The sequence below is a fragment of the Streptopelia decaocto genome (genome assembly GCF_964273445.1).
Source record: "Streptopelia decaocto genome assembly, chromosome: Z".
NCBI lineage: Eukaryota > Metazoa > Chordata > Aves > Columbiformes > Columbidae > Streptopelia > Streptopelia decaocto.
This window is the reverse complement of record NC_138657.1, coordinates 34,210,246-34,232,367: the sequence shown is the minus strand read 5'-3', so window position 1 is coordinate 34,232,367 and position 22,122 is coordinate 34,210,246. Positions and strand designations below refer to the sequence as shown.

General features: G+C 40.1%; 1 protein-coding gene across 12 annotated transcripts in view; it reads left to right on the top strand.

Moving 5' to 3' along the window:
- Positions 1-22,122, top strand: part of SEMA4D (semaphorin 4D) — a 95,347-nt gene that overhangs the window by 41,784 nt on the left and 31,441 nt on the right. For 9 of the 12 annotated variants that reach the window (XR_014186296.1, XR_014186297.1, XR_014186298.1 and 6 more), the window contains 4 exons: positions 12,303-12,366; positions 19,094-19,491; positions 21,245-21,390; positions 21,957-22,019. Coding sequence is in view for 4 of the 12 variants with exons in the window: in XM_082075563.1 (XP_081931689.1) it covers positions 19,398-19,491; positions 21,245-21,390; positions 21,957-22,019 (303 nt within the window). In the remaining 8 variants the exon portion in view is untranslated. Of the gene's footprint in view, positions 1-7,767; positions 8,007-12,302; positions 12,367-19,093; positions 19,492-21,244; positions 21,391-21,956; positions 22,020-22,122 lie in introns of those variants that run through there. The other 3 variants (XR_014186295.1, XR_014186301.1, XR_014186302.1) reach the window with 2 other exon arrangements.

The window sequence follows — 22,122 nt, the reverse complement described above, 5'->3', positions numbered from 1 at the left end:
AAGTGAAGTTTTTTGTATTTGAACTGTTGCTCCTGTGCTCTACCAAGAAGAGCCGTTTTGAGTCCGCTTCCTGAGCCTGGCTTTCACCAGAAGCCTCTGGTGGGGCGTTCTGCTGAGCAGCTGTTTTCCCAAGCATGGTCACCTTCTCGTGGTTCTGCAGTTACCCTGCTTTTGCACTTTCTCAGGCATGGAACTGACAACTGCACTGGCATGTGTAAGGGAAGGTTAAACCTGACATGTGTCTGTGAGAGCTGGAAACCAAAGCTGGACAGGAGACAAGTACCATTGAGAAGTTCTGGACCTTGAATGGAAAGACCCCATCACCCACAGGGAGATTCAGTCAGCAGCTCATCTGGGTCACGATCTGACCAAATTTTCTTCAGGACGTGCTTTCTCAAGAAGTGTCCTGTGAAACCTCACTCAGGTCAGGAAGGACTCCTGTAGGAAATCCTGCAAAAAAAATCCTATAGTAGAGGGAAGGAAGCAACCCATTCTTCTACCCTGACAAGCAGCAGGAGGTAGGAGATCTTTGGTTCCCTGTGCATCAGGAGTGGTGTAGTGAACCTAGGTGAATGTCAACAAGGTGAACCATCTCATGTGTGTTACAGCAATGACATAAGTAAGCCTAATTTTTTAGCTTTCCACTAGTTTGTCTTGTAGAAGGTTGATCTCAAGCAGTACTTTCAAATGTTAACATTTGTGTTACTTGTTTCATGCTAACAAAAAGATAAGTAAGCCAGGGTTTTTTTCCTGCTGAAGGGTGATGTCAGTTCATATCATCCGAGATGACCCGCAGTGTGACAGTGTTTTGCTAGAAGTCTGGAGGGATGGGTCAGCTGTAGTGAAATTGTGTAACCGTAGGCTGTCACTTAAATGTTGGATGTGCCACCAGTCTTTCAAAGCCTGTTAGAATTTTAAAAACTTTAACCTATTCAGATACATTTGAAGTGCCATGGCTCAAAAGAGCTAGCAGTAAAACGCACAATACCATGTTAGAAAGAGAAGCTGTTGAGCGTAGATACTCAGGTGCTTATGTTTGTTTTTTTTTTTTTTTTCTGCAGATTGACTGTTAGTTTCAGAAGAGAGTCATGGAAGTTTTGGGGTCAATACGGAGCAGCTTGTGTTGTGCCTTGAGGTGTGCAGTTGGCCGACCTTGCCAGTGGCCTTCTCAGGCCATTGCACGCAAACTGTAGCTCATTTTCTTGTGTGTCACTAAACAGCGAATCTGTTGTTACAGACGACAAGCATTTTTGCCAAGCAGAAATATGTCTGCAGCCTTTAAGAACAAGGAAGCTTCGATGAAGCTTGCTATTCAAGATCTGTTGCAGTAAGTGAGAACCATAAGCAAACGGTCCAACAGGAGACGGGTAGTGCAACAAAAATAATGAAAACTGTAATTCAGTCTTTAATTATAGAAAAAACAGTAGCAAAACAGTTAATAAATGGTTGTTAATCTGGAGTACTGATGTTCATCTAGTAGTCTATGTACTCCTGGGTACTGTGGATTACTTCTAAGAGATCTGCAAAAGCTACTTAAGAAAAGCAAGCTGATTGTTAGAAGACTTAAGTTCTCAATGCTAGTCTGCACATCCTGTAGGAAACTTGAAGATTAGTGTTTTTCAATTTCTAAGAAAAAAGATTTCTAGACTTCAAGAAGTCTAAGTAATAATTTGCTGGAAAGAAGATGGTGTGTGAGAAGTTCCTCTGTTCATAAACAACATTACATAGTTAAGCTCAAGTTTTAATACTGGAGTATTGGTTTGCTTTGATGTTACATCATACTCTTGCAGTAGTTTAAAGCTAGTATTCCAGTTAGAGAAATTTGGGGGAAGCATGACAGGAGAGTGAGAAGAAAAGTCATGCTTAGTAAGAATCATGATTTTGTTTACTGTATTAACTCTGAACTTATTAAAAAAAAAAAAAGGGCAAACAAAACAAAAGCAAACCATCAGACTTTTAGCAAATGAGCTCAGTAACAGTTGAAATTTAGGAAATTAATATAGCTACTGATAACTTTGAATGTAAAAGTTCAGTTGATTTGAATTAGTATAGAGTGATGGTGTTTTTTTTGTTATAGAAATGGCCCATTTATTTTACAGGCTGTAAGGGGACTTTGATTTGTTACTTGCTTCATTAAGTGCGCTTTGGAAGAGAAAGGTACTTAGCAATGCAGAATGACTCTCAGAGTATAGACGATGACAATTTCTTCTTGAGTCCTGTCTCTGCCTGTTCTGGGTCATGCAGCGGGAAAGAGTATAACTGTCTCAAGGATGTTGTCTTTCTTTTTTCTTTTCTTTGTATATGTTTTGGTGATGTGATATCTGCAGCTGCCAACGTCAGAAGGTTATAAAGGGATATGGGGAAGCAGCTTGAGCACCTCTGCAAAATCTGGTTTACAAGTAACATTAGTTGCCACTGCATTCTCTGACGTATCTTTCTAGGTTGGGATTATTTTTTTTTGCATGTGGGTGAGTTTAACCTAATTTTTCCACCATGACATTTGAAATGCGAAAGCTGCGAGAGGTCTGGGGTGGGGATTTCTGTTTTGAGATGAGATGTGGATGGGTGCTGCTGCATTTAGAGGTCAGCTTTGCTGAGGAAGGCTTTGGGTTTCACTTTTGAACCCCAAGCCTTGAAAGAAGCACATAAATCTTGTCTTGCCTGTAATGCTTTAGTATCATTTTACAGTTCTGCTTTTCTGTAATACTAAAATACTCAAATTTAGCATTCAAGGGCTAGAAACTTGCAGTAGTTATATGTTTTGTCAAAAAACTTTAGAGGCAGAACCTCTGTACTGTGCAGCTGTCACATCTCTCTGTTTCATAATGTCCTTAATGATAGAGCAAACAAGATTCTTAGAAATTAATCATCAAGTGTAATAAAGACTCTGTCTGCTACATTTCATTTGGCATAAGAAAAAGCTCATTTTAGGCTTGGCAGGAGTTAAAATCCCAGTAATGCTCATGAGAATGTTCTGCAAGCAAAGCTTCTGTTAATCCTGTTCCTGACATGCTCATACAGAATTTGATGTGAAATCTGAAGCATTTATACTGAAAGATCTGCACCTGTGTTCTCATACAGAAAGTGGTCACAAACTGATACCCAGTTACTAGCTAAAGGTTAAAGTGACCTTTGCTTTGTTAATATCAGCACAGGGGTTGTATTGAGGCAGGAGCAGCTATGATTGATGCTCTACAACCTCATAGAATGGATGTAGCAGCATGTGATAAATCGCTCACTTCATTTGTGTAAGTTCTCCCAGAGTCAGAGTTGTTTTTTCATACTGCAGAGTTAGTGATACGCTCACCCAGTTGTTGCTAACCAAATTCTGCCACAAAACTCTCATGCATAACAAGTTCTGTTCTGCACAAACTTTTTTGTAGTTACTGGTATGTATAATTTAATTGTATCTCATACAGAAGTGTGCAGACTCACTGGCTGTACACGGTTTAAAATAGAGCAAAGGATAGGGAGTGACAGTATAATAATTTAATGATGTTACTAAAATCTGTGTCTGTGCTGTCTGTAGAAAGAACTAGCAGATCTTTTAAGTATGGTTGTGTTACTTTCCAGAATAAAAAATGCCAGAGTTGCTTCAAAGGTTATAACATGGAAAAAAAAGAAAACTGTTTTCTGAGCTAGCATAACCTTAAACACAGCAAAACCCTGAACCTTTTAAAATGCTTGACACTGAAGCTGTTTGCATTAGGTGTTTTTGTTATGGTGAAATGATTCTTTTTTTTTTAAATTTCAAGGCTATTTTACTGCAATTCCATGGTGCTTGCCAAGAAAACATGAGTTGCAGTCTGCTGTTGGAGATTAATCTCCTGTTGAGATCTTGGGTATTTAAAATGACGTTTGCAGTGCGGTGTGAATTCTGGATTTTGACCCTGAATGTGGTATATCCTGATTTATGTGGGATTTGCTGGGGCAGTCAGTTGTCTCATGGTACATGCTCTTTGCTGGTCCTTCAGAGGTGGCTGAGTATCCTGAATATGCAAGTAAATGTAAAGGTAACACCCTTGTGGCCAGGGTTTAGCTGATGAGAAGGAGCTGTAGTTGGTTACTCACTGCTGGCAGAATAAAGTAAATTGTTTTCATAGTGATGCAGCAGCAGGAAAAGAGCAACGTTTACTGTTGGAGACAGAGCCTTACCCTTGGGTGGATCTGACTTTTGTCTTTCCAAGATCTTGTCCAGCAAGCAGTCCTGCAGAAGGTGCTGTCCCCCAGTGTGTGCTGTGGTGCATCGTCTCCATCACAGGCTTGATCCCAGACAGCCCTCAGTCCTCCAGGTTGTTTTTTTTTTTTTTCAGGCCACAATCCCTTACCTCTTCCTTGTCTTTTCTGTTTTTTGGCCCTGAGATGAGGCTGAGGGCACTCAAAATGAGTGTAGCACTTACTGGGCCTTCCACTCAATTTTTTTTTTTTTTTTTCCCAACAAAGGCTCAGACTTAATGTCTCCAGTGGTGCTGCACATACATTTCATCCAAAGCAATCTAACACTGCTACTGAAAGGGGTGTTGTGGATGGATTTAAGCTACCCTGACCTTTCCCCTCCCCAAAGTAGGCTTTAGCCTGTGAAAGCTGATCAGTTGACTTCCCTAACTGGTTCCACAGTGGCAGAAGTTAGGGCTGGTGGGGATGGGTGAAGACCAAGGGACACAGAAGCGGCAAGAGGTGGCAGGTAGATAGGACAACTTAAGTAAGCAGGCTGGCCCCCTCATAACTGTAACAGCCCTGTTTTGGGGATGCAGGAAATGATTTTTAATCCATTCACCCTGGCACATAGCTGAATTTCTGATGTGTGTCTTAAAACTAAGATTTCTTATCAGTGTATGGTTGCTGTCTAGGACCTATGAAGCCTAAGTGTGCTGTAATTAAATAAGAGTATGGATAGAAAAGTGGGTTACTGCATACTACAAGTGCAATACTGCAGGAGAAGGCAGAAAGCAGCAGTGACCTGGTGACAGGCCAGGTGTGAGAGCCAAGCATGTCAATCTCTGCTCGTGTCAGTGCAGGGATAAGTGCGTTCCTGCTTGGTGCTTTTGATGCTGTACCTGAAAACAAAACCTGACGTTTGCTGTCTGATGGTCCGATAACAAAGAGTGGGAAGGAAAAGTAAAAATAAGATGTTTGTAAATTTTTTTCCATTAGTATGGGGATGAGAAGACCTGAGGGAAATTACCAGTTTTAGTGGTGGTGTTGTTAATCTTTATCCTGTAGCAGGTCCTTAGTGGAAGTAAATTTGGAAGTTTAACTGGTTTTAGTTTGAGAATTTTCCCTGTGCGGCTTCTACCCCATGACTTGTTTACAGGGAAGAAGAAATTGATGCTCTGTGTAACTCAAAATGCCGTATCTGTCTCTCATACAGAAACATGGGTGTTGAAACTTGCTGTAGAAAAAGTGGATTACAAAAACAACAGCACCTGTATGGAGGCACTGCCTTCAGCTCAGTACTTACAAAAGAGAGTTGACAGCACTTGATGGTGACTCTTCAAGTAGTTGTCATACAAACACAATATTTTTCTTAATTGAGGAATAAAAAGCTGATATTTCAAAAGCGGGGCTTTACTACACCACCTTCAACGTATGTACACACCCAGGGTAGGAAAAACTGCGCAGCTTTTACTGTTTAGCTAGCATGATTCACATCAAATGCAAAGCTGGTTGCATGTAGTGGGCAGCAGAAGCAGCTTCATGGAGTGACAGGTGACGCTTTGGGAGCAGCGATGCTGCCATCTCACTGCAACTGAAAAAAGTTATTATCTCGCTGCATCCGAAACTGAGAGCTCGAAATTATTATTGCAGATCCACTTGTCAGTTCCATGTTGTCTCTGTCCCAAATGAAACTGGAAATGTGACATGGTAGGATTCAAGAATGTATGCGTTTCCTGCGGTCCATTCTCATGGCTTTGCTTTCGAGTGGGCATGTTTTTAACATGATACGAAGTATCACCCTAACCAGTCTAATCACATTCTCATTGTGTTATGACTTTGGGCAATTGGACATAAGAGAGAGAAAGATAGCTTTAAAAGGGGTGTGTGTGATAAGGGAGTTGTAGTGCATGATCAGTAAGATAAGCATATTCAGAAGCACAACAAATTTTACCTGTATTTGTAAGTCAGAGATGGCTTTACATAACATGTAAAGCTTGAGGAAATCCCTTTTATTAGCTTTTTGGGAGTTTTTTTTGGACATGAACAGTATTGTTGTATTTTTACAAAAAATGGGTAAATTCCATCTGTGAATTTTAATTGTTTTTTAATAGCAAATACCGCTGCAAGGTTCAAGTTCTGAATTTCATATATCCAAACACAGTGAAGTTTTGTTTTTATTATTTGTCCACTGTTTTGAATAACTTGGTTCAAATCCCTTATTTCAGCAACCTTGCACTACTCCCTCAGGGGCTGTGCTGTGACTTACGCAACCAGGGAGCTGACTCTCTGGCTCCTTGAGCTGAAGTCACCTGTTTTCTCAGCACAGAACCCTTTTCTTGGTACAAACAGGTAACCTCTACCAGCACTAATCTTCAGTAAGTTGCAGAATGTTTTGTTGTGCAGGCTGTTTCTTTAACTTGTGTGCTAAGATGCAAATTGGCTCTTCTTCTTCTTCCTCCACCTAAGGTTAATTCGTTTTAGGAAAAGTAAGTAAGAGGAAGGCAGTGGTTTGGGCATACTTTTAAGGTTTGTTTAAAACCCATCTTTGCTTTATGCCTTCTCACTGGGAGTGCACCTGAGCACTGCATGCTATTCACAGTGCATAGAGTACGGACAACTTAGTAAGTGGGGTGTTTTCAGTGGGCAAACTGCCTGAGGATGTTTTGGTACCAAAAACCTCTGCTGTGTGGCCAGGGGGGCTTTTGCATTTGCCTCCTCTGAGAGTCAAGGAACTTCAGAGTCCGACACCTGTCAGTGACAGGCATAATTTCTTAAACTGTCTCGAAAGTCTAAGAAACTTGAACCTGTTACTACACTGTCATATGGGCAAAAGGTTCTGTGCTTTGTGCATTAAAGACTCACTTCCATGTTTTCTCATTGCTTGCATTTTTTGTGGATTTCTCAAGACCAGAGTGAGAAAGAAAAATGCAAAGTATGGAAAAATGCTGAATATGGAACACTGTGACACGTTGGAACACTGTATGGAACACCTTGGAACACCTATGGAACACTGCAACACCTTGGTGTTTTGTAATCTCAGTGTTCAGACAACTCTCTTGCACCTGTCACCTGTAAACAGTGATAAGTGCAGTTTATGTAAAGAATCAGAGAAAGTACAAAAAGGATATGCTGGGGGGGTACTAAATAGTTGAAAAGTGACTAAAGATGTGATCTAAACTCTTAAGAAGTCAGGTGGTATAATGCAGCATATTGATTTTAGCTTTAGTTTTTCAAGGTTACTCTGTTGTCATAGCCAATATGGAAATACATGACATTCACTCACTTCTCTTTTTAACACTGAGGCAGTTCCACTTAACTGGCAGCTTACAGACTTAAGGGTAAGACATATGTGTGAACCAAAGCTTGTAGTACAGACTTCGTGGTGGTTGTTGTGTGGTGGGTTTTTTTCATTATGGGTGTTGTTCTTTTTTTAAAAAACTGTTTTCTTGTAGTGTGCTTCATTCGTTCTGTTAAAGAACATTAACCAACAATAGAGACAGAATTTGAGATTTTTTTTTCCTGTTATTTTCCACTGAATGCTTTGGTTAAGATTTGGATGCTCATCTGCTGTTTCTTCTTTAGGTTTTAGCACCGACAGGCCATTTTCTGGATTGCTCCTTTTCTGATAGAAGGACAGGGAGATCTTGTAGAATAATAAGGGATGAAGCTTGTATGGTGAGAGGAGACTTAATTTCATCCTTCATACTGACCTCGTTGAAGTAAAAATGTGTTGAATATGAGGATCCTCCCAGTTACCTCTGCTCTTCAACAATTGTTATTTATTGACCAAAATATTCTAATGCTGCCTCTGAAAGAACATTTGCTTCCCTAAGCAAATACACCCAGTTGTGAGTACATGCATATTCTACATGTCCTTAAAGTGGTCTTTTAAAAAGTTCAATCTGAAGCCAAAGTGCTGGTATTTGCTCTTTTCTTTCTGCATTTGTGCAGAAAGAAAAGCAGTTCCTTTCCTTTCTCCAGTGCTCTGTAGCTCTTGGTCTCACACAGTTGTAGTGCTGGTAGCCTTCATCTCGGTTGGGATTTGATTCAGAACCACTACCATGTTTTGCTTAAAATATTATTAAAATAATCTGTGTTGATATTTGTATAATACTGTAACTGTAGGAAAGATAGAATTTCGAAATACACTCAGATAGTTTCCAGCTGGGCCAACCTCATTACTTGTATTTTGTCAGTGCGATGCAGGAGGGCTTTGTAGTAGTCCTTTGCTCTGTGCCTCCATGATAGCATCCATGCTCTTGGCTTTTTTAAGGGTGCTTGAGATCTGAGGCGTGTCAGGGTGACTGGGGAATTGGAAGCTGAGGAGTCCTCAGTACAGTTTGGGCTAAACTAAAATCTGACAGTTTGAGACACAAGAGGTCTTTTGTGCTTTGTTGTTCCAAAACCTGGTTTAACAGGGGAGTCTGTTGCAGCTTAAAACTCACGCATACGAAGTCAGCCCAAGGCAAACGTGTCTTTCCTTAACATGACGTTTTAAAAAAAGTTGTGGAATGTTGATAGGCAAAATAAAGATGTTTCTATGAAAAGTGAAGCTTCATGAGTGGGAAAGGGGAAAAACGTGAAGTTTTGCTCTGTAGACTGCTTGTTACTTGTTTTAGGTGGTCAGTAGGTATCAACACCAGTCCCATCGAGGGAGGATGGGAGCCATGGAAATAGTCTGCAGTCAGCAACAGTTATTTTGATATGGCAAATAACCAGTTATCAAAATAAAGTGCTGATAATACAGTTCTGGAATTTTGTAGTCTAGCTTACCTTTTAGTGTAATTACTTTATTTTAAAACCACACATAGCATTCATGGTAACATTTTTAGTTTGCTGTCTCTGGGCAGCGTACGCAGCCTCAGTTATTCATAGCTATGTATTTACTTTACCTGTGGTTTCCTGTCTGAGCATTTAGAATAGTTTTTCTAAGAAAACTAGTGCATACCAATAGTGGCTACCTTGAGGTATATGGGTAGCAAATACACCTCTATTTGCAGTCATCAAGGTATTGATCTGGAAATTGTGTTTTGGTAAGGTCAGTGAATAGTGGTGTAATTCTACAAATATTCTCAAACTTATAATTTACTCCGTGGTCTCCCGAAGGGTTCTCTGAGTAATTAAAATTTGGTTATAAGATAGTTGTCTTCTGTATTTCCTTTCTCCTCCTTCTTGTTTAGAATCCCTGGGACCTGGTTACAGCAAGCATATGCTTGAATAGAGGATTAAAGAAATTCTTCTGGATGATAATGGATATGCAGAAGGAAGTAGTACATATTGTGGTGGGTTTTAATGTGTTTTTTTTTTTTTTTTTTTTTTTTTTTTAATGCAAGTAGGCTATGGCAGCCAGAAGTACCTTGTAATAGAGTAATATGTTTTGGAATTTGACAGATTAGAAGAAAATCCTCAAATAAATAAATATATGCAAACACACACATATGAAGGTTTGTGGCTCTTTTATGAAAAATTTCCTTAAGGTGACTATCATGTTATTCTACCTAATATATTCCAGGCTGTCTTTAATTTATAATCTAGTAGGTGTTCTCTTTAATCTTTGAGGACTTAGTCACAGTTGTCAAAATAATGAGCTTTTCATGGTGTAATTTTTTGTTGTCCCTATACCTTCCCCCCAAGCTTAATTAATTGTTACCAGAAGAAACAGGCTTTTTCTCCCTTAAGTTTACCCTGAAATACAGTTTTCATTCTTAAAACACAACAGCGTTTAATGTTTTTTAGGGAGCTCCTGCAGTGCCAGCTTTAAAGGATCACCTGCAAGGGCTGGGTTAAACAAGAGGACCCAAAGGGTGCCTGCAAACCTGCAGTGCTTACACAGATGTTAATTTCATACTTAAGTCCTCCTTGGATTAAAGGGTTTAATTGTGTCATAGCTTTTGGCAAGCTGTGAGTAGTTACTCATGTGCATAGCGTGACTACAGGCGTTGTCCAGACAGGCAGCCAGTGGCAGCATGATCAAAGCAGAAGAATCAGCCCCTGCTTGCAAACATCCTTCACCTGAGCCCGGCCTCCCTCGCACCTAGCCCTGTGCTCTGCCCAAAACACCAAAGGTTAGTAGCCCCTTCACGAGAGGCTGACCAGGGAGGGATGCGCTGCTCTTGGGAGACGAGTTCCTGAGCTCTGGTGCTATGATTTTGAAGTCCTTGTGGCTCTTCTGCCTCTCTCCAGCTCCATGAGATCCAGGGACTAGCTGAAAACTGGTCTGGGCTCCAGCCGCCTGGTTTTAGGGTCCCCAGAGGCCTCAGACCCCCGCTCATAAACCTGGAGCCACTTGTTGGGTTGTGGATATATCTCCATGACAGGCCATTTTGAGAGCTAGTGAAGTCTGCAGGTCAGCTAATTTGCTGCAGGGGTTTTCATGAGCAGTTTGACACCTACTGCACCTCTTTATTTAGATGCAAGTGCTTTGTTATAATGAAAGTGCTAGTACAAGCCACAGGCTGCTCTAAGTCCTTTCTCAGCAGAGGCAAAAGAGAATTTTCTTTCCCCCTTAAGGTACTTGCTGCTAAACTGGATTATTATACCTTTGTTCTGCAAGCAGTAAGCCATCAGGAAGCACGCTGGGATCTGAAAACTCCCATTAACAATAGTGACTGTGGTTAACGATAGCGACTGTGGTGATCGACGGCCTTTTGTAGCAAGCAGCGATTTTTGTAAATTTTAACTCTCTGCTTAAATATTGCATAGGCACAGCCATAGAGATGATCAGCTGTAAGCTGGTTCATAGAGAGCTTCATAACTGATTGGATGATTCACAGTTCGCCTGTTCTGTTTTCTCCAGTAGAATGAAAAGTATACAGTTGTTTTATACAGCAAAAATCAGTCAGTTCTGTCCTGCTAGTGCTTGTGAAAAATATCAGGCAGGTAGTAGCTTAGATAGGCAACAGATTTCCATGGGCTACCTTGTTGAGAAAACATTGTGGGCACCATTAGACTAGATTCCCCCCTTTATAATGCAGAAGGACCAAAATACTTCAAAAATGGTTTTGTTTTTTTTTTTTTCTTTTGTAGGCAAAAGTAGGTTTGATGTAGCTGTTTGATACCTACCACTGCACTGTCAACCACAAAACGTGCACTGTTGAAGGACAGGGCAGACAGGGTGCCTTAGTAGATCCTGTATAGGCTTTCCCTTTCGTTAGAGACGTGCAATATTGAGCTGTTTCTCGTAATTTTGTCTGACCTGTGTCTTTTGAGGCCTTCTGTCTTGTGAGCCTTTCATTATAATTGTCTAGATCAAGAATGACGCCTTCAGAAGTGCACTGAGAATTTTTTTTTTAGGTGCGCTTTCTTTCCATTTGCATCTGTGGGATGTTGACTTCAGTAAAATCCAAATCAGACCTGCGCTTGCTTGCAAATAAAAACCACTCTCCCTTCAGGTAGCCCACACCCTTCTAAAAGCAGCTGGGTGAACAGTAGGAAGTATATATGCTAAATACAACGTGATGTAACAGTATTGTAAGTCTGCATATTTAGAAGTATGTTACCTAGGAGAGTGTTGGGATGAATGCATAGTGTGCCCTGTTGTGACTGCTTCCGAGTGGCCCACTGTTCTCCTTTGATTACACCAAGATAAACACAAGCGCGCAAGGTTTCATTGCAGATATCCAGATATTCTTGTTCTAAGCTTGTGTGTAATGCAGTTGTTCAGCAATGCAGGAGAGTATTTGGACTACTTTATACAAATTTAGTAAAGGTAATTGTTTGTGGGGCTAGATGATGTCCAGACTTTCTGAGCTTTCTTTGTACGTCCCATACCTGGATAAGAGGGGTCCCAGACTCTTACCAGGGTCAATAATTGCTACTGCAGTGCAAATGATGAGCAATTTTGTACAGAGTAATTACCAGCCAGCGTGGGATAGAGGAATCAAATTGAGTTTAAAAAGCGCTGATGTGTATGTTTTTTATCAGGACTGCTTAATAGTTTTTTGTGTTAAGTGCAGCATCAGGATCTTGGCTTTGTTGATTGCAAATGTATCAGCTCTGGTTTCTGTCAGAAACAGTCTGTCCTGGTAATCTGGGAAATAAAAGCCAGACTATTGGAGGAGGATTTATTATAATTCCCGTATCAAAATTTGCCCTTCAGTTTTATGTGGTAATGATGTCAAACCCCGTTTATTATCTCTTTGCAGAAAGGACGTGTTTCTTGTGGCTCCCCAGCTCCAAGGGTGTGCAGGTGGCTCCAAGGGGAGGCAGGTACGTACAGTGAAACGAGGGGTGTCCTCCTGCAGCAAGGGGGCTGTGGTGGATCCATGGTGGCTGTGTTACAGGTGTCTTTGTTAGTAAAATAAATACACTTCAAGAACATTAGGGACTTAATTCATATGGGAAAACAAAATAAGGATGTAATTATAAGCTTGATTTATTACTTTGTTTTGCTTCAAGACCAGAATACTTCTCAAGAAACTTATGAGAAAAGGGTCTTTTTTCAGTTGGGGTCATTTTTTATGTTTACCTGCGCTTTAGTTACCACTGAAAGGTCCTGTTCAGATTTGCAGCTCTCCCGTGTTATGCACTTTATCTGGGTGAGTGGATATTGGGCTTACTTTCAGAGTTTATATCTTTCAAAATGTTGCTGGACACCTAGGATAGTTTGGTGGTGGTTGTTTGTTTGTTTGTTTGTGGGTTTTTTGATGTTTGTGGTTTTTTTTTTTCTTTTTTAAAAAAGCATGTGTGCTTGTTAACTTAGACACACAGGTACTTTTGCAAATGCCATTAGTTGCCAGTGGGCATTTTCAAATAACTTTGAATGACTAACTCAGTCCTATGAGCACAAGAAGAAATCAAGAAGAAGCTGAGCAGTACTTTTTATTGTGAGAGTATGTGTAAATGGTAGGAGAAGATGGACTTGGAATTTCAGGGACTTTATTTCTTGGTCATTTGAACAGTTTTCACTGCAGCATGACACTGTCATAACCCAGGTTCTGTATCTGGGAGAACTTGGTGGAGGCAGAAAAGGATTTTGAAACATGTCTCTCCTCTGAGCAGCTCTTGAATTCTGAATTTGGTATAGCTCAATATCCACGTTAGCAGGAGATGCTGACATGGGAGCTGTGGTTGAGTTCCACTGACTACCCATGTGGTTTTACATTAAAAATTTCTGTTTAGTTTATTTCTATGCAGCCAGGCTAAGGATCCAGGACAGTTCCTACAACCTCTGATAGCTCAGAGGTCAACTTGTTCAAGGCCAGATTTGGCTTTCTTTTTCTTAAAGGAAGACAAAGCAAACAGAAGCAAACCCAACTGCTCTTTCGTATTGCTCTTTGGAATTGAAGGCTAACGTGATATTTCTAAAAATCCACCCATAATAATCTGAAAAATAAATTTTTAATCTCCTATTTGTCTTCTTGTAATTTTTCCTTTTTTTAACTTTTTTTTTTTGGCATAAAACTTTGTCATCTTGTAATCTTTGCCCTTAAAAAAAGTGCATGGTAGTAAAGAAAAGAACAGGAATGTAAGGTTAAAAAAAAAAAGGATCTCTTCAAGTATTCTACTTAAGATTATAAATATTCTCTGCTTTAAGGTCAAGCATTAGTTTCCTGAATACATGCAGAATCAGGAAATTATCCAATATGACTTCACAGGAGATTTCAGCCTAAAACTGAGAATCTCATTTTGCTCCGAATTTTTATCTTCTTTTAGCACTTGTGCATCTCCTCCAGCAAGCCCTGTGATTTAGGTAAAGACCATATCAAATTATCTTAAAAAGCTTAAGTCTAATTTGTAAGGACCTAGCAACTGCAAAATATTTTTATTACAGTGTGAAATGTAAATAATCCCATGCTCTACCTGTATGTTAGTCATAAAAAGCTACTGGTCTGCTAGTTTGAGGTTGTAACTAACCACAGCAGAAAAAGAGTCCGTACGTAATGTATAGTAAGAAAAAGATTGTAAAGATGATGTTTTTCATGAGACAGTCTAAAAATTGCACTGTTCTTGAGGTTTTGAAAGGGTGAGAACTAAAGCAAAGAATATAATCCAGCCTGGTCTTACCAGGCTAAAGTAAATAAACTGTGTAAATAAAACTCAGCTGTCAAATTGTACACTTCTTACTGTGTAATTTTGCTTACTTAAAATACAAGGATTACTAGCTTTTTCTTCTGGTTTTGGACACAAAGCTTTGAGCAAATTGAAAAAAAATCAGGTTTAAGCAAAATTTCACACTGGGAGTTCTGTGGTTTGGTTTTTTTCTGTGTGTGAAGCCTTAAAATCTTTGCTATTAAATAGGCATCAATAAACATTGAAGAGGGTCTGTATTCTGTTAAAGCTTTCAAAAGCCTTTGAAGAAAGATATTTTGGGAGAACTTGCAATTTATGCCCTCTGACAGACAAATCTGTTAAACCCCCTCACCCCCCTTTTCTGCTGGAGGAAGCAATTTGCTCATAAATTTGCGTGTCTCCACATATTGACCTTCATATCTCTCATAATAGTAGCTTACAAGTTTTACAAATGCCTCTCCCCGCCCGCCCCCCCCCCCCCCCCCCCCCCCCCCCTTTTTATTTTCTGTTAAGTCTCAAAATAGCGGGAAAGGCTGCCTGGGAAACCCGCTGTATTTTTTTGCTCCTGGTGGCAGGAAGGGAGGGTGCCTTGTGTTGGTTGTCACACACTGAGAGGCCCTTGTTTGTTGTGCCTGGACAGTGAGTGGTGTGAAAGTGATATCATGGGGTGGAAGGGAAGTATACATGTTAGAAGGTCTTCCTTCTAGCCCAGAACAATGTGATCTTTTGTCTGGCAGCCTCACCGGGGCTTGCATCACCTGTGCTCACGTAGTTGTGCACTACTTGTGCTGGGTAGGAGGAGGCGGTGGTGGCAGCATAAGCACTGAGTAGGTGGGGGATTGCAAGAGAAGGTGACCCTGAGGAGGAGAATAAAGTGCCATATAAAATGGGAGGAAAACGACGTGGATACTTGGTGTGCCTGAAGAGTTGTGAAAAGAGTGACTGGATTAGGCCAGGAGGGCCAGTGCCCTTCTGGCTTTCTGGAGGGACGGGCTGGATACTCCGATGCTAACGATCACTTATTGGGTATCACAAGGATCCTAGCGATAATGCTGACTGCTGTGGGCATGTCAGCAAATTCTCATATGATTTTAACTTTCGTAGAGAAGATAAAGATAGATGCATTTGGTAATTTGTGTAATAACTGAGCAGAATTCCAAAGTTTCACAATGCAGCTAAGTGTTTATTAGTGGGGGGAAAAAAAACAGATTTCAAAACCAGGGTTGCAAAACTGGGCATTTCCTAACTTTGAAATACCAGAATCTAGATAGCTTGTGTAAGTATCGCGCGTACAAGATGCCCACTTGAATCCAGCTTTACCATGCTGGCTGAGGGAGAAGACACTCACCTCTGGGTTTTTCGTGTTGTTTCATTACTTCTCAAAACACTAATTTGGTACTGATAAGGGCTGCTGAGTTGACATCTGTGAAAGATGACATTTTTTGTTCACAAATACCTCTTTGTGCTTACTTTGCCACTGTGTCCTGCCCAATGGGAAGGATGCAGTCTTTTTCCTCTTGTTGGTTTTTCAGCTTCTCCCATAGCAGGGCTAGTGTTTCTTCACATTTTTCCAGTAGGTGGACCAGAGCACTGTTAACTTGGTGCCCACTGACACAGTCCATGTGACAGCCAGATGTTTTCCAGTCTTGGTAACAGTCAAGATATGCCATCACAGCTCCCTGCTTTCATAATTTGTGGTAGTATTCCGTATTACCACTTAGGCACCCTGAAATTTTTCTAACAGTTTTGATTTTCTGTCCTTTGAGAGCAGAAGAACTTAACTATTCCCCATTTCTATGCTAATGTGCTAAAATTATGCATGTCAGTGGGAACATTCACAGCTCTGAATTTCCAGCTGTGCTCTGTGGAACTGATAGGAGTGTTGTTGATTATTTAATCTTCTACAGTTGCCGTGTTTTTAGTCACCATAAACACAAACATTATGGAAAACTCATTCAAGTAGTGTACGTGTTATTTTACTTCAGTTTGTCATTAGACATTGATTTAAAATCAACAGAAGCAGAGTGTCTAAATTAAAATTACTTGTTTAAATTTACCTCAGAAAGTTTTCAGCAGAACAGAGTTGCAAGGTATCACAACAGAAAGCAGAACAGTAGACTTATGGTCATGTTTTAGAGTTTACTTAAGTAACTAAGTGTAACTAAGTTTCTTTCTACTTTACTTCTTAAATATTCTTGTTTTCAAGCAAATTGTGGTTTGTTTTCACTAGTGAAAGCTAAAGCATTAGGAGACCTAACTTTTCAGAAATGCAAAGCACTCAAATGTAATCCAAACCAGTGAACACTGGAGCTGAGCTAATTTGGAAATTAGGCCATTGTCTGGGCTTTTGGTTTTGTTTTGTTTGGGTTTGTTTTTTGATTTATGTACTGGTTTTGTTTGTTTTTTTTTCTCCTTCTACCCCTTGAGTTATATACAATCAGGTTCGTATTAGATTATGGATGACTTCCAAGTGGATGTCAGTGAAGGAGTTATTCCAGATAATTTTCAGCACAGGAAAGGGAGGGCAGGGAGAGAGTAATTAAGTTGAAGGCTAAATTAAAGGACAAGGTCCTGAGTGCATTTTCTTCTCTATTTAGACTAATAGGAATGAGAACAAAGTGGATGTTGCATGATTGGGCATGTAACGTTCACTATAGCCTGCCTCACTCCCTTTTTGAACATGCAAAATTTTACCTTAGATCAACAAATACTGTCTGACAAGTCAAACTTACTAATGTGAAAAAGGGCCTGTCTTGCAAATCTGTACAATGGGAATGAAATTACAGATTTCTGCTTTGTGTGGCCAGAGCAGTCCTCTGGCCACATAGCAAAGTAGGCAGTAACTAACCTCACCAGATCTTTTGTCGTCTTCAGAAGGTAATGTGATTTGTTTCAGGATGTGTTCTTGTTTTACATTTTCTGAGGTAGCTGAGCTGGGACAGGACTATAACCGTGGCTGTAGGGAGATTCAGGAGTTTCCTTGATGAGGACATAGATTTGCTAATCCTATTTATAGTTCAGAATATTTACAGGACTTCAGAAGTCTTCTCTGGACACATATGGTATTATACATAAGCGATTGTTGTTGGGACTGTTACTGAGCAGATCAAGATTTAATGGAGAATTGATTATTACATGGAGTTTTTTCAGTAACAATAGGTGGCGGGAAAAAAAGAATTAGCAATGTGTAGATACAAAGGCTCAAAGGTCTTTCTACACACTGCTGGTTTTCCCCTTATATTTCCTTTAAAATAAAATTGCTAAAATACTTTGAACTTCATCGTTGAACTACTGTTTGCTCTATGAGTACTTTACCTGTAAAGCTATTTGCCTCATAGTATATTTATGTGATACCTTGCAACTCTGAAGAGTAGGCATTTTTTAATGTGTTGGAGAGCAAAACATGGAATTGCTTATGCATGGTAATAAGCAGGAAGGGTACAAGGCAGACAAGCAAGCCTAATAAGCCTAATGGAAACGATGGTGGTTTAAAAACCAAAATGATTTATATGCTCCATTACAAACAGTTGGATCTGATCCAAAGTGCTTACCAAAACTTAAAGAAAAAAAGTCTAAGTCACAGGTTCAGTGTGAGCAAGTTGTGGTTTTGTGTGGTGTTTTTTTCCAGTAGACAACAGATTTGTAGGAATAAAAGAGATATTTTTTGTTTTTAAATTCGTGTGTGATCATGCAGTAAAGCAAGTGTAAAAGCTTCTAGTGTATTTGTCCATCTTCTGCTCAGCCATGTTACTCTGTGTTTGTGGCAGATGTGTTGGCTGCACTTCCCAAAGGTTCCTTGAGGCTTCTCTCCCCCCCACAAGAGCATCACATTTGTCCTTGGAGACATTGTTGCTGCATCTTCACCTTAGGTTTTTACTTCTGTCCTCAAGTGCTGCCTCGTTCCCCTTGAACATTACTATGGATTTTGCAACCTCCCATGCTCTCATGAGGATATTATGGTGATCTTGGACTGTGGCATGTCACTTAGTGTCACTCTAGCATCTCAGGCTGTGGCATGGTGTAAGTCTAGCACCTCCTGAGCCCTGCTGCCAAGGACAGTGTGCTCTTCTCACACCGCCCACCCCTACTGAGTGCACAGCCCTCAGAATTTATCCATGTGCAGTAAGAGAGTCATTGATTAATGTGCTCACTTCTGGTAAATACTTGCATGAGTCTTGACTTGGGAGTGGTTGTAGGAAGATGGTAGTGGTGGAGACTCAGTGGAAGATGGTGTAGAAAGCAGCGAATGGTTTTGTTAATTGCTGAGGGCAGAGCCCTTTCTGGGCCCAAGAGTAATGGGTGACTCAGGCACAGAAACTTTCATAGGACTAGCAGTTTCAAGATTTAAGCATTTTCTCCCTTTATTTTTACATGGAGTGCATTAGCTCTTTGTTTCCATAGCTGTATTTCTTTCTAACTCTGCACACCATGAGTGCATTAGTAGCATGAAAACGCTTGGCTTCAAATGACACTTCTGTTTGTAAGATCCCAAGGATGGGAGGTGCAGCAGGTTTGTATAACCACTGCTTAAGATTAATGCTGCACTTCTCATGTCCTTTGCTCTCTGAACTTAGCCATAGTCATTTTTGTTATCTTGGTTTATCATTTATCAGAGAGGTGGTATTTTCTTTGACTCACTTGTAAACTTAATTCAAATTTTGTGCATTAAACATAAGTGACAGTTCAAAATATTTATACTTGGCATTCTAAATTGAAAGGATTGCTTTCAGTTATTGCCTATTTGATATTTAATGTGTGGCTTGTTTTTAAGAATCGTATTTTCACCAATTAATGTACTCTTTATCCAATTAAGCTATGCAAACAGCTGTGGAAGTGTTGCAAGATCAGCTCCTACAATGTGCTATTTGTGGCAGTACTCGGTTTGCTTTCTCTTCTACTATTTGCTCCCCTCCTCTCTCCACAGCATCATTTATTTCTGCAACAAAACAGAAGAATGTGCTCAGTTGTGCTTCTAAGCAGCTCTACAGCTTGTGGAGAGTGTGGGCAGTTTCTGTGTGCAGCATCCTGGAAAATGTGCATTCTCTTGAAGAAGTGACCTGCTGAAAAGTGTGTACTTGCGCAGTTGTTCCAGCCTGCCTTGTTGCACTGCTGTGGAGGCCTGAAATGCCTGGTCTCTAATATACTCCCTGGGATTTGCATTTCTCCTGCCGAAGAAACACTACTTGCTGCGATTACCCAAGGAGCCCCGAAGAGCAAGGACGCTGAAGATGGCTCTGTGGGCTTTTTGTGCAGTTTGGGCTTTGTTACTGGAATTAGCAGTGGCGTTCGGTCCAGTACCAAGGATCACTTGGGAACACAGAGGTAAGAAGAGAAACTTCAATAGTGCAATATGGGACATTGCCACATCTGTGTTTCTGTGGGATCTAAAATGCATTGGTGCTGTGTGTTCTTCCAGCCTGCTTGCTGCAAGCTTCGTCACGTGTTGCTGGCTTTGTTCAGTTTATGGAGTTCTTGGGAAGAGAATATTCAAAACTGACTCAGGCACTGGGTTAACTGATTTCAGATCCTTCAAGCACTTGTGAAAAGATAGCTTTTTAAAGGAGGAATTTTGAATTTGGCTTTCTCAGCTGAAGGATCTTGTAGCTGAAGCTTCCTTCAAGAGAATAACCCAATACATGCTTTAATAAAATTAAAATATTAAAATGCACCTCTTCAGTTAACAATCTTTTTTTTATACTTTCTCAGACTGAGATGTATTTTGGACATTAAACTGTAGTGGGCACTAAGTAAATCATGAGGTGAAGGAAAGATAAGCATTTATTCCTCTTCTGACAGCATTATACGGTGTCTAGAGTTGAAACAGTCTTTTTCACAGAACACCACTTGCCTTGTGGAGCAAATATTCATAACCCCCCAATACAATTAGCAGAGTCAGCAAATGTGGCACAAAGAGAAGTAATAGGGATCAGATCAATCATAGCGGAGGAAAAGACAGATGAAGAGTATAGTAACAACAAGCTGATTAGAGATAACCATAGTAAGTGTTTTTCCTGTTTATTGATATAGCAGTTAGTGGGTTGCTCATGTAACTTTTCAAAAGAATGGTCTAGGCAAGGTTTGTAGTTCCTGCTTATTCTCCTTGATGCTCCTATTCAAGTAAAGGACTTTAAAATTACATGCTCGAGAATCTAGTTTAAAATGAATGCTTCTGCATTATTGTAGTTAAAAATGTGCAATTTCTAATATTAGATTTTGGAGCAATAATACATTGCTGCCTGTATGGTAAAAAGCCATGCTTAATTAATCTTCTGGTAGTCTCTTGCACAAAATATGGTCTCCCAGCCTTTTAGTCATTTTTCCATTATGATCGTACATGCATAAGACATTCTTGCATATTAGTCATTTTGTGTCACCTTTCTCCAAGCCATTCTGTTCCAGTCTGCATGCTTCCTCATTCCACTGGTGTTTTCCCTGTTTCTCCCTCTTTCTCTCAGCTTCCTTTTCATCTCGATTTTCCCTCTTGTTATTTCTTTCTGTTTTGTGCGTTTCATCTGTGTTCTCTGTTTCAAAATCAGCTAATTGACTCTCTGTAAATGGTTCCTTTTCAGGTTCTGTATCTCCCTTCTGCTATAGTAATATACTAAGGTGTTGTCTTTTAAGGTGCAGGGGTTTTTGTGAGATTTGTTTGAGGTGGTTTTAAAGGGACATGGTGATTGATCTGATTCCAGTAGGTAGGTACGTGGAAGGGAAAAGGTGAGGAAGGACCTCACTGATGATGGACATGTAAAATGGAAGATTAGAAAAAATGGAATTAACATGTAGGAAAAAAAATGAAGGAAGATATGAGTTACAGGTGTCACTACAAGAGGAGATATTTAAGTGTTTGAATCAGACAGCGGGGACCAGTGATTTTGATGTTGATGATGGAAGCTGCTGCTTTTGCCGAACCAAGCTCCTGAGGGGTCTGTTGTCTGTTACATGGCTTGTCTGAACTAACCGTTTCTGTTTTCAGGATATCCAACAGCTCTTAGACAACTTAGAAAAAAGACCCATAAACCTGAGCCTAAGTGATTGTGTTTCTTCACGTGGTGCTGTTTTTGTTTAATTTCAACAGAGGTCCAGCTAATACATTTTCATGAACCAGAAGTGTCGAACTATTCCACCTTGCTCTTAAGTGGAGACAAAGATGTCCTGTATGTAGGAGCCAGAGAAGTGATCTTTGCCTTGAATGCAGTGAATATTGCTGAAAAGCAGCACGAGGTATGCATTTTAGTACAGTATCATCCTCCATCTAAAAATCATACCCCAAATTTGACTTAATTTCCTTGTATGAATAACACTGCACTTCAGGTGGTATGTCCATATACTATAAATTGGTAGGCAAGTTTTCTTTGATGTGGTGGTTCTGTGGTGGTGACTTTTTTTTTTATTTTTTTTCTTCTCCCTCTACTCCCCCCAAGTGTTTTTCTTTCCAGTGTGAATGAAATTGAGAAGTACTTAAAATTGAGAAGCACTTAAACCAGTTACAGTTGCATTTCCCTAATGTATATGGTAATGACAGCTTCGTTAGCAATTGAAGGGGGAAACATCATGGTAAACCCAAAAGATAACAGCAGATGTTTAGCCCCGCCTAAGGCACATGGAACTGCCACTTCCCCAGGAAAGAATGGCTTTAAACTTTTGAAAACTACTTGCGAAATGGCTTGCATATGCTCTAGATAGTTTTAGGATTGCCTACTTGTGTGTGTTACTGCGAGATTTTTAGACATTGCCGTGAATTAAAGTGCTTTGAATGTGGCTCTTTGTTGCTTTGTTTTTTAACTTAGTTACACTGGGAGGTCACCGAAGATAAAAGGACTAAATGTGCAGTCAAGGGCAAATCAGAACAGGTATGTATGTTCGTTGAACTTTGAGAACGATGTTGTATGTTTCACTTCAAGAGGAGTGATGTTAAAAGAAGAAAGGCTCCAACTGTTTGAAATTAAATTTTTC